The 13055-nt window shown below is 36.2% G+C and overlaps 1 protein-coding gene across 1 annotated transcript in view; it reads left to right on the top strand.

The window, feature by feature from the left end:
* Window positions 1-11453, top strand: part of LOC129276933 (E3 ubiquitin-protein ligase MIB2-like) — a 39886-nt gene extending 28433 nt beyond the window's left edge. The window contains exons 16-21 of the mRNA XM_064109851.1: window positions 737-912; window positions 2090-2331; window positions 3220-3397; window positions 5146-5278; window positions 6377-6490; window positions 7025-11453. Coding sequence (XP_063965921.1) covers window positions 737-912; window positions 2090-2331; window positions 3220-3397; window positions 5146-5278; window positions 6377-6490; window positions 7025-7432 — 1251 coding nt within the window. The 3' untranslated portion in view covers window positions 7433-11453. The remainder of the gene's footprint in view (window positions 1-736; window positions 913-2089; window positions 2332-3219; window positions 3398-5145; window positions 5279-6376; window positions 6491-7024) is intronic.
* The last annotated feature ends 1602 nt before the right edge of the window (window positions 11454-13055 follow it).

The raw sequence follows: 13055 nt of genomic DNA, 5'->3' as shown, positions 1-13055 counted from the left end.
CAAATCCTTGCATCTGATTGGCTGATAGAAAAATAGTCCAAGAAAACCATTGTAAAAAGTAACAACAAAACCTCCCCATAAGGATTATTGTTATTTTTCACTGCTATCTCCAAATTGTGATTGCTAGAATTAATTTTCCCTCTATACACTGCTACAAGTAAAATGAGTCCAAAGTAACTTTCTTCCACTGCTTATTTCATATATGTGTGCTTTGACAACAAGAAACTCAAATTATCGCTGATGTGGTTTACGGTACACCATGTGGAGTGTTATAGAAACAGTGGATAGAAGAAGAGAAAGAATGGATAGGCGAGAAAGTGGAGATTTGAGAGTAGAGTATTCTTTCTGAAAGTAGTCCTGAAAAGGACTGTAAACCAGGAAAGATTGATGAGTTGAGAACAGCTTGAGTAGTAGAGCTGATGAGGAGATGCTGGCTTGAGTCAGCGAGTAGAGATGATGAGTAGTAGAGAGACTCGACGTTTCGGACAGGTTGACTGTCCGTCTTCAGGAGTCATTAGTAGAAGAATTAAGAGTTTGATTAGAATTCTCATTTCTTTGAGATAAGTAGTTTGTTTGCAGTAAGTTGTGTCATTTTTTAGATTGTACCCAGGTTTCATGGATACCACTAGCATTAGATAATGAATTATTTAATATTGACCGAGCACACAAAATCACGCCTTGCTTGTACATGTAAATAGGTTGACTCATGTCACATTTTCTGCACTCTTTCTTTCAGATTCGCCAACGATTTAAGGGTTGCGGAGTTGATGACAGTGCTGCTGCAGCAATGTGCTACTTGGTTCTAAATGGGGCTTCCTTGGACCTAGAGAATGTCAAATGTCGGACTCCGTTGTATTATGTCAAGAATGCCCAGCTGAAAAAGACTTTGAAGAAGATTGCACATGATAAGACGTAATTCAATACCCATAACAATTTCATTGCCTATAAAAGTGTTGTAGTTCCTCAATATCTATTTTAACTGAAAAAAAAAAAACAGACAAATTTTTTTGGCCTTAAATAGGTGTATATGGTTATTGATTTTCATCTTAAATTCACTCCAATAATATTAGTTGAGTCATTATTTTTTGTTGCTGCTTGTCAACTTGTGTTGTTATTATTTTCGTTGTTATGATTGGAATTACTGAATGATTATGATGATAAGTATAATAGGTTATCTTCAATATAACTGTTATTGTCATTCTTATTTCTATTTTGCTAATATATTATCATCATTAATTTCATATCTATCATCGTTGCTGGTATTATAATGATCATTGTCATCGACAGCAGCGTCATCAACATCATAACCTTCATCACCATTATCATCATCATCATCATCAATCCATTATAATAATTATGATGATGATTGTAATTGATTATTTTAATTTTAATTATTGTTGCCAGTATAATTCCTATTACCATTTTTGCTTTTTATCATTATTATCTGGACTGTCATTGTTGCTGTCATTATTATTATCATTCTCATCATCATCATCATCATCAATATCACTTTCATTATCTTGATCATCATGATCATCATGATCATGATCATCATAATCATCGTCGTTGTTGTCATCATCATCATCAACATCATTATCATTATCATCAACATCATAATCATTATCATCAATCATCATAATCATCATCATCATTCATAATAATAATAATCATGATCATCATCATGATCATGATCATCATTATCATCATTTATCATCATTTATCATCATCATTCATCATTATTCATCATCATCATCGTCGTCATCATCATCATCATTATCTTCATCATCGTCATCATCATTATCATCTTCCTTATCATCTTCCTCATTCTGGTTAGTTTTTTTTGAGCTGCAAGTAAAAGTATTTCATCAGGTATCAAGTATCATCATCTGTTTCTCATGGTGGAATTTTTAAAAGATATTTGTAGAGTTATGAATGACTTTACGCATGACTGGAACATGTTCTCAGGCGTCAAGTCAGTGACATAGGTATTAAGCCCAAGAGAGGGTCACCAGTAATTGTGCCTTGAGTCATTCGCAACTTACGAATGATTTTATGAAGCACCGACCAAGTATCAATATCTGCTTTTCAGGGCTGATGACATGTCCTCATGGGAGGACCTTGGGGAGGACGAAGATGTGAAGAAGGGTCGGCTGAGTGAGAACGCCATCGTTCTTGATGATGATGATATCATCCTCAAGGGAGGTGACAGCATGGGTGCCACTGATAAGGGCTCTCCGAAGCGGATAAGAAAGGACTCGGAAGATAGTCAACAGCAACAACAATCTGATTCAGCAGGAGATCGAAAGAAAGCTAGAAAGCCAAAGATCGAAGGTATATATCATAAGAACTTGAGAAACCTTGGCACAACCATATCAAAGTTAGACTGGTCAAGTAATGTTAGCATTATACAGATGAAGGTTAAGCAATAGCTTCTTTTCCTTAGACAGCTAAAGAAACTATCTGTAGATAGAACTCATAATAACTTAAGATAGGATAAGCTAGGTAACTTTACATTATTGAGGATCTGAAAAGTCAAATGATTTACATGTAACAATACATATACTCTGTTGTTTACAATATATGTAATAATAAATAATAATATGGAGCTTTTATATAGCGCTTATTACAAAACAGTTTCTAAGCGCTTCTTGTTAATCAGGTCTCGCTGGTAGAATGGTTTTCAGATCTTAAGTGGCTACCCTGATAAATATGACATTATTACTAGTATCTAATTCATGTTCATTTGAAGGGGTATCACAGACAGAAATATCTTTGATAGGGTATCGGCTTCTGTTCCTGTTACGTTGACTTTTAGTGTTTATAATCATTTATATTTATATAAACATTGTACTTGAATCTTTTTTAAAATATCAGAGGTGGAAATAAAAGCTGAACTATTGAAGGGGGAAATCTAGAAAAATATCTATATGCTAAAAAAAGAGAAGATAGGGAGACCCCCCAAAAAATGATTAACAAGTGAGAATCTTATGAAAGATAGAACATCTTGTTAATCAGGGCTCGCTGGTAGAATGGTTTTCAGATCTTAAGTGGCTACCTGATAAATATGACATTATTACTATTATTCTTATTATTATGTATATTATTATTATATATAACCCTGTAATATCTATGACCCTTCTCAAATTGGCACTTCACAGTCACAGTCCAAGCTAGACTGAATTACATGCATATAATTCCTCCTTCATTGCATCTTTTAAGTATTTGACCTGGTACACAAGATCGACGTCTCTGATCTTGACATGGGCCGTGTGGTCGGAAAGGGTCAGTTCGGTGTCGTCCATCATGCTTCCTGGAGGGGAACTCCAGTAGCGGTCAAGAAGATCTCCATCATGGGTAGTAGAAAAGAAGAAATTGAAAAGGAGGTGGCTATACACAGGTATATTCATGGTTTTGATTAAGGGACATGGGCATCGATCTCCCTATGATTTTTAAAGTAGTGAGGCAAAAGAGAGTGAAAAAAAGAGGAAGAAAATTGAAAATAGAAGAAAATAAAAGAAGTCCAGGGGAGAGTTTCACAAAGATTTAGGTATAGAGTTGCACTTAGCTTTCAGTTGCATCCAGTTTATAATGCATCACCTTGTAGGTCAGATCATGCACAAGGGATGGGCACTAGCATAGCCGTCAATCAGATTACGTACACGTTGGTATTTGAGTCTAGGTCACACTTGACTCTTTATGGAACACCCCCACGTGGGTTTTCATAAAGCTGTTCGTAACTTAAGAACGACTTTAAGAATGACTAGTGATCCTTTTTTCCGGTAAATGATATTCACCATTAATGTTCCTTGGTGATTATTCAGTGCGTAACAAAGGTTCACCAGTCGTTCTTAACGTCGCTCTTAACTTACGAACAGCTGTATGAAACACCCCCAGGTTCTGTAACTTTATGTATTACCCCTGTATTTCAATTTAGAAAAAAGATAAGGTTGTCTTGGCCCCCTTGTCAAAGTATTCTTCCATGAAAATGGCTTTTCTTTGCTATTAAGTATGGACTGTGATAAATCAATTACAAATTAAGCCCATTTATGCACATTGGAATCGACCCTAATATGATCAGATTTGAAGACATCACAAGGTCAAAGATCATAGAAATCATATAACTTTTGGATAGATCCAATAGATGATTTTGTGTCGCATCAAGTCTCCCATTATATTTTAGGGCCCTGTTGCATACAAGTTACTATGATTGTAATGTTGCCGTCCAATGGTAACTACCATGGTAAAAATGATCAACTGCCAATCAAAATTAAGGATTCCGGGGAAGTTACCATTGGATGGCAAAGTTACTAAAAGTGGTAACTTTCATGCAATGGCAGAGACTTAAAAGTTTGACTTCTTGCAGTTGAGAATGGATCTAGTTTCATTTCATTTCTTCCATGCTGGTCTCTCCATGGATAGAAAGATCCAATACATAAATCTGTGTCACATCAAGTGTACAAATTTCAGGGCCCCATTTCATAAAAGTTACTATGATGGTAACTTTGCCATCCAATGGTAAATACTACGGTAACAATGATCAACACACAATTGGAATCGTGGAATTCAGGGAAGTTACCATTGGATGGCAAAGTTGCTATAATATCAACTTTTATGCAACAGGAACCTGATTCGATTTTTTTTTTTTTTTTTTTTTTGGGGGGGGGGAGGGAGCCACAAGGTCAAAGTTCATAGAAGTTAATGGCTCATTATATAGTACCTTTTGTAGATAGATGCCATAGATAAATCTTGGGCCCGTCTTACAAAGAGTTTTGATTGATCCGACCAATCGCAACTATGGAAAGCCAGCAAAGTCACATACAAAATGCATGTTTGTTAAAAAAAAATTCTAGATATGAATGTATAACAATAAATTCATTGATTTCTTGACAATTTGGTGTGTTCTCCTTTGTTTACAAAGGACATTTTGCAAATTTCCTGTTGAATAAATTATGACACTGATGGATTTCCATAGAGTTGCGATTGATTGGATTAATCATAACTCTTTGCAAGATGGGGCCCTGTATTGCATCAATTGTGCATCATATATCAGATCTTGCGATGGCAGATACATAAAAGTTTGACTGCTCGCAGATGAGAATTGATCTAGGTTCATTTTATTTCTTCCATGCTGGTGTCTCCATGCAGACGGGCAACCCATCCTAACATCGTTCAGATGATGGCGCTGGGTTACAAGGAGCAGGATGCATTCCTTGTCATGCAGTTTATTGAAGGACCAAGCTTACATGCCATTATCTTTGCTGACAGAGGAGATGATAAGGTACTCAGATTATATTTCATATTCAATTTTAGCATCAGCTCTTTGGCTTTAACTTAAAGTTGGAGGTCTCGCTGGTATAGAAATTAAAATTTTGAAAAGTGTTGTTATTTGTGCAAGTCAGAGGATATGGAGTATCATTTTGAATGCATTGAGCACTGGAAGGCAGCTTGAGCTAAAGCCGGGGTGCTCATAATGAATGTACCTCAGAATAAATTCAATTTTTTGATGCAATGAACACTGGAAGGCAGCTTGAGCTAAAGCTGGAGTACTCATGATTAATGTGCCTCAGAGTAAATTGATATCTTGAATGCATTGAGCTCTGGAAGGCAGCTCAAGCTAAAGCTGGGGTACTCATGATTAATGTGCCTCAGAGTAAATTAATTTCTTGAATGAATTGAGCACTGGAAGGCAACTTGAGCTAAAGCCGGGGTACCCATAATAATAACAATGTTCTTCAGTATACAAATATACCAGGCTTTGAGTAAGTGTAGCGGGAATTATTTGTCCGAGGTTGGACTGGCATTACTATTTTTCCCGAGGGGTAAAGTCCACGAGGGAGAAATAGTGATTTTGCCAGTACAAACAGGGATGAATAATTCCCTCTCTACCTTTGAAATAAAGGCCTGGTATATTTGGTTTATATCCTACATTAATAAAGTTAGAACAACAGATCTCGATAATCTAGTTTTTGTACACGTAGCTCATCATTTTAAAATCTGAACCAAATATATATAACGTGCTGTGCTGACTGACCTACTTTTCCTGAAACTACGCGCTCGGCGGAACGCGCAATTGTGCATATGCCCGAGAGATTGTGCGATCTGTGTCAATGAAATTGACGTCACGGAATTGCTATTTTTCTTCAGCGGCCGTTTCATTTTCAACATCATCGCAAATAGTGAGAATATGTTTGGCCACATGATTCTATTTAAACCAATCAGCATACATTATTTGATTTGTGTAGGATATAAAAAAAATTATTCTAGATCAATGATGCTATGAAAAGGCCTATCACATTGTTATTATTATTGTTACCTGTCAATAATCTACTTTATTATTATTATTAGTATTGATACCCGTCAATAATTCTACTTACAGATTGCTCTGGACTGGGCCAAAAGACTTCAGATATCTTGTGAGGTCCTTCAAGCCATAACATTCATGCATGCCTGTAACATTCTACATCTTGATATCAAGCCTGCTAATGTACTAGTAAGTGCATCAGAAATTATTTCATCTTCCATTTCTGGGTATAGTGTAATCACTTACTCCTTTAACCTTTTTCAATTCCTCTACGCCTTATACATGTAGTTGACCAGATCAAAGGCACTTTATAAATTACTATCATCATTGATAAATTTACCCTCCTCTTTCAGTTCTCTTCTCCTTTCTTGTGCTGCTCATTGTGAATATTTCTTGTCTTGTTAGTCTGTTGTATGCCATAAAGCAGGTCAATAAAGTTAAGTGTAATTTCACTCAGTTTTTTTAAATTTGTTGATTTATTTTCCATGCTCTTGGATCTTTTCCGTGTCAGGAAGTGGCTGTAATAATTTACAGGGTTTAGTCTTATCTAGCCGAGTAAAAAGTTTCAGTTGCCCTTGTACTAATTCATTCCTGTCACACCTCATAGTATGAATTAAAGTGAATGAAAAACTTTTATTTGTATTCATACATTGTGTTGAATATATTGTATATTGTGGAAATAAATGGAACAAAATACATTTATTGACTGTTTTATTCTGTCAGGTCGACACCGTGACAATGCGTCCGTACATCTGTGACTTAGGTCTGGCCCACATCAAGAACCGCAACCTCATGTCCCAATCCTCAGTCAATATGAGAGGCACACCTTGCTTCATGCCCCCAGAGGCACTTGGCTCAACAGAACCCGGATACAGGCACTCACCCAAGCACGATGTCTGGTCGGTGGCGGGAACATTGGTCGAGCTTTACTCCATGAAGCGGCTGTGGGGAGATTCAGCGCATCCTTTGGCCCTCTTGGCTCGCATCTTTACGGGCCAGATGGGTAAACCGGATTCTTTGAACTCGGTTGATCCTAGAATCAAGAAGATCCTGGACCCATGCTTTGAACAGAGACCGGAGAAGAGACCGTCGGCTTCTGATCTCTTGGAGCAGTTCAATGACCTTACGTGATGGGCGAGCAATTGGCTTGAAATTTGAAAGGCCTGTTTACTGTGCAAACCATTCGTTCGAGTCAAGTTTTCTGAATGCAGAGCCTATAATGACGTTGTATGTGCTAGTCTTTGTGTGAAGACCTACTTGTTGATTTAAGTTTCAATCAGGGTCTGTGCCTGCAGACCTGTGAAAGACTGTTCTAATATACATGTATATGTATAATTTGTCAATAACATTATGGATTTTGTATATTTTCATAGCATGATTATATACCACCAGCCATACATGCGATCATGGTGAACAAATATTTATTTTGTTGAATTTCCTTCTGTTTTTATAACTTTGTGGGACAAACTTATAGTTCATTGCATACTTTTAGGATTCTTATTTTCATGTAGTAGGTGATTTTTTAGCTGATCTAACTTGTTAGAATTGATTGTTAGTTGTGGCTATATGCCAAAGGATGATAAAAATGCAGCTGTTCATGTACTTACTTGCGGCACTGTGTGTTGTAATTATGGGATGTGTTATGCTTTTTCTATTTCATTTTTTATGTTGGCTACTTTTTATCAACTAACTTATGTGAATGTCTTTGGCAAAACAGGAATTATAACATTGTAAATGTCATACATGTATGTAAATATATAAATGACATTTCAATATTGATAATGATACTACAAAAATAATGTGATTATTATTGTGGTATTGCATGATTATGTATTTTGTGTCTCAGAATATTAATATATATATATATATGAATATCGCAAACTGAAATTTTATATCATACAAGTGATACAACTCATTTTCATATTTTTTAATGCAGTATGACATTTCATTGATTTTAAATTTTTTGATAAAAGGCTTTTCACTTGTTTTTAGACGCATTGCCCTACTGATAGCTTGATGAAAGAATGATTTTTATTTCTCCAACACAAAATTGATTATCCATTTCTAGCCTTATGACTTGCTTATTTCCCCCATCTTTTAAATAAATCGTATGACAAATTCAATATTAGGAATCCTTAACATTGGGTAAAATGTGTCCATTTTGATGGTTCAAAGCATACATGTAGTTGTATTCTTTTTTTAGTCAGTTAAACCCCCATTCCACAGAGATCAAGACCGCTGAAAGACCATGAATTTTGGTTGATCTTTCAGCGGTCTCTCAATGAACCTACAATGGTCTTTTGAGGTCTTACACGAGTCCTGACCAATCTTTCAGTAGTCTTCATGGCCTCCAAAACTTTTTGAAACGGTCCAAAACAGTATTACAGGAAAATGGTCTTTCAGTGGTCTTTCAGCAGTCTTTCAGCGGTCTTTCGATAAACTTTCAAAGGTCTTAATAGTCTTTCAATGATCTTTCGGCAGTCTCAAGATTTTTGCGGAGATCATTGTAAGACTCATGAGAGATCATTCAAAGATCATTGAAAGACCAGGCAAAGTCCATGGAAAGAATTCTGAAAGATCACTTGTTGTATAAAAAGATCTCTGAAAGACCATTGAAAGATCTCTATAGGACTACTCTAAGACAAGTACCGTAAGACAAGAAATATCCATCAGTCTTTCAGAGTTCTTTGAGGGGTCTTTCTGAACCATTCCACAGAGATGACAAATTTCAGTGATCTTGAAGACCGCTGTAAGACTTCACAAATTTTAAGTCTTTCAGTGGTCTTTCAACGGTCTCCGTTCTGTGGAATGGGGGCCTAAGGCCAAATTTGAATGTTTGGAAAGCCTCAATATATGTCATTGTTGTCCTCAAAATATGTGTTCTGCTAAAAAATTGGCAGACGTTTGGACAACGATCCATGCATTTTCGGGCCCCGTCTTACAAAGAGTTACGATTGATCCAATCAACGTCAACTATATGGAAATCCATCAATATCATAATTGTTTTCTTCAGACTATTTGCACAATGTACTATGTGAACAAAGATAAGCACTCTGAAATGTCAAGAAAATGGTGAATGTATGAATATACATCATATCTAGAAAATCATTTGAATAAGCATGCATTTTAGATTTTGACGTGGCTGGCTTTCCAGAGTTGTGGTTGATTGGGTCAATCGCAAGTCTTTGTGAGATGGGTCCCAGTTCCCCCACATTATCTCTCAAAAAAACTGTATGCATTATGTTAATTCATGTCAAATAACTTGCCCCTTGATATATTGTTGAGCTCAAATTTAAAAAATTTGCATATATAGCTCTCTCATTTTGAACCTGGTTGTGATGAATTTGAATTGTGTCTCGACTCTCTTTTATTGGAAATTGATTTCCCCCTTTTATTTTGCTTTCTTTAAATAACAAAATCTATTGGCCTGCCATCATGTTGAAAATAAATACAGGTGGATCTGCCTACCATCGAACCTTTTGGGACAAAAATCTATCCGAATTTGTAAATATGACGAATGCGAATTAGAAATGGTAGATAACACATGATGTTAATGATCCGGGCCCCGTCTTACGAAGAGTTATGATTGATCCAATCAATTGTAACTCTATATAAATCCATCGGTGTCATAATATTTTCTACATGAAATTTGCATAATGTCCTTTGTAAATAAAGGCAAAGACACAAAATTGTCAAGAAAACAATGATTTTATGCAATGTACATCATATGTAGATAATATTTTGCACAAACATGTATTTTAGATGTGAGCATTGCTGGCTTTCCTTAGTTGAGGTTGATCAGATCAATCGCAACTCTTTGTAACATAGGGCCCTGGTCTAAAAAATTGCTTCAACTTAGGCTAATATTTGACTTGAATGTATGGAAGCTTGATTTAGTCAGAGTCAGTGGCATACAGACGTGGGGGGGGGGGGGCCCTTGCCCCCTTTAAATTTTTCACGACCAAGAACAAAAGAGAAAAAGCAAAAATAGAAAAGAGAGAAGGGTGAAATATGATATTATTGTCCGAGTATTATGTCAAAATCTATCAGAGATTGGATTGTTGTTGAAAAATGTCACAATTTTTGCTTGCTTGCAAATTTGTATAAATTTTATGCGATTCACTATACGGTATCTAGCCCCCTCAAAATTTTAAGCTCATTATGCTACTGGTCAGAGTAAAATGTACCTGTACATGCTCAGATTAACTTGAACTTCCAAATCAAATAATCACCCAAGTCGAAACATACATGGATTTTCTGACGAGAATATGTGTCACTTGTATATTTACATCTGAAAGTCGTTGGACTGATGTTTGGGGCCCCGTCTGACAAAGAGTTGCGATCAACCACAACTATGGACGGCCAGCAACGTCAACATCTAAAATGCATGTTTGTTTAAAATATTGTCTCGATATGTTGTCCATTCCTAAATTCATCGTTCTCGTGAAGATTCAATGTGATCGATCCCTTTGTTTACTAGGGAAATTGAGCAAATTTCCTGTAGAAAAAAAATTATGGTATAGATGGATTTCCATATAGTTGATATTGATTGGATCAATCGTAACACTTTGTAAGACACAGGGCTTAATTGTTCCAAGAGATTCCAGTTAAGTAGAGTCACCTGGGTAGCATTTTGTGAAACAAATCAGTCAGTGGTATTCAATGTTGTTCTTAGCCAATCATATGCAAGGATTTCAGTAGCTTATAACAATCATTTTAAATCACTATTTGCTTCATGAAACACCCTAGAAGGTCTCATTGCATAATGGAATTGGATATAACTCTTATATTTGGAAGGAAAATATGTGTTTTATTTCTTCCATAGATTTTCCCATATAGAATGAAAAGTAGTGGCATTTTACATGAATGATGTTGGTCAACATGCATACATATATATATATATGTGTTACGTGAGAACCCTTGTCTTATACAAAGTAATGTAAATGAGAGTCTGTATTCGATCTGTTCTTGAGATTGTGTTAAGAGCTACTGAAATCCTCACATCCAATTGGATGAGAGCAAATTTGGAAATGAAACTCACCAAAAAACCAAGAAGCACTCTTTGATGGAGCATATGAGTTTGTTAAAACATGACTGTGTATACTGCAAAAACATTTTTTACTTAATAAAGAATACGCTATGAAATATCCCACGTATATTGAATAAGCTTTTTGTGTGTTCGATCTCCCAAATCTAATCATCTTGTGAAAAGCATAAAAGCCAGTTCACACTCCTGCCTGCTATCATGACCGTACACATGTAGATATTTTAAAAACAGGGAAAGGTGCATTTGTGTGAAAAAAAGAATTTCTTCCATAAGTGAAAGAGACGTCTTAACCCTATCTAGGCCGGGGTATTTTGGGAGTTCATATGGCCGGGGGGGGGGGGGGGGGGTTGTCTTGGACATAATCTACAAAATTGTATAGTAATCTATTTCATGCAAATTGCTATTAAGTGATTATGCTCATTTATGCGTAATTAGTATGCGAAATCATACTTTTTCCTCTAACTCCATAAATGAAGCTCCAAATGTTCTAATTTTTGGTATAGAAATTCTTTGTGGTGTTCTTAGCAAGTGTAAATGAACAAAATCGCGATATCAAATCATTTTCTTATGTATTATATTGTTTTTGCAATTTCTTATGTATTTCTCTTTTTTTTTTACCTTTTGTTTTTCTTTGTTTTTTCAATGAACTTTGTTGGGGACTCTTCTGAGATCATAAAAAGCATAACATTTAATACATTTAGACTAGCAAAACTAAAAATAATCATACATTTATGATTTTTGGTTGAAAACACAATTTGCATTGACTTAGTACACAAAATCACGTTTTTGAGCAATTTTTGATCTGACATGCACTTACATAATGTTGCGTAATTTCGGAACCACGTACCCGGGTGACGCAAAATTGGTCTCAAAACTTGCGCAAGACTTGAAAGTAAAAAGTCAGCGAGCAGTGTGGTCGAAATATTTCGCGCGGCGAAAATATTGCCCGAATCACTGAGGGGGGGGGGGCCTCTGAGGCCCCCTCAGCCTAGATAGGGTTAAGGCCACCTCACACCTTATGACTACTCTACGACCAGAATACCACCCCTCATTTTTCTCTGATGAAGTTAAAAAATTCCCTGATAATCATTTAAACCTATTCCCAGTTTTGCATGTTTTCTGAGTTGTTGCAGTGAATTACATGTACTTTCAGTATAAAAACAATAATGTAAAACTAATTAATACATGTAACACCATAACCAGGTATTCAGTGGATGTTGTTTTGATATGCAGCAGAATATAACAGTCTGACCGTGCTTTTGACTTTAGGGCAGATCAAAATTCCCTGATTTTTCCCTCATTTGAGGCATTTTCCCCTGATATGAGGTATTTTTTTATCTAATTCCCTGATTTTTCCCTGACTGGAAAAAAGTAAAACAATTTCCCCCGATTTCCCTGATAGGCTGGGAACTCTGGGTAACAGTCATATTCCATACTTTTCGCAGTTACTACAGAGAACACTCTACAACGCACAAATTCCTTTGAAAATGCAAGTCAAATCACAATGGAGAGCTGAGAGGCTTTTGTCGAAAGTTGGTGGACCGGGACACCATCGGAATCTCTTGACTCTGGACAACGGCATATTTGCAATTGTTCGTCCGGTGCAAATCTTCGGATGATCTGCTGTCCCAGTCTTTTGATTGTCATTTTCATTATTTGTCTTATCTCAACACTTTATTTTGACTGGCCGCTCCCGGCCCTACTCCT

Source organism: Lytechinus pictus, chromosome 14, assembly GCF_037042905.1.
Source record: "Lytechinus pictus isolate F3 Inbred chromosome 14, Lp3.0, whole genome shotgun sequence".
Classification (NCBI taxonomy): Eukaryota; Metazoa; Echinodermata; class Echinoidea; order Temnopleuroida; family Toxopneustidae; genus Lytechinus; species Lytechinus pictus.
Note: the sequence above shows the minus strand (reverse complement) of the source record. Positions and strands in the feature narration are given on the sequence as shown.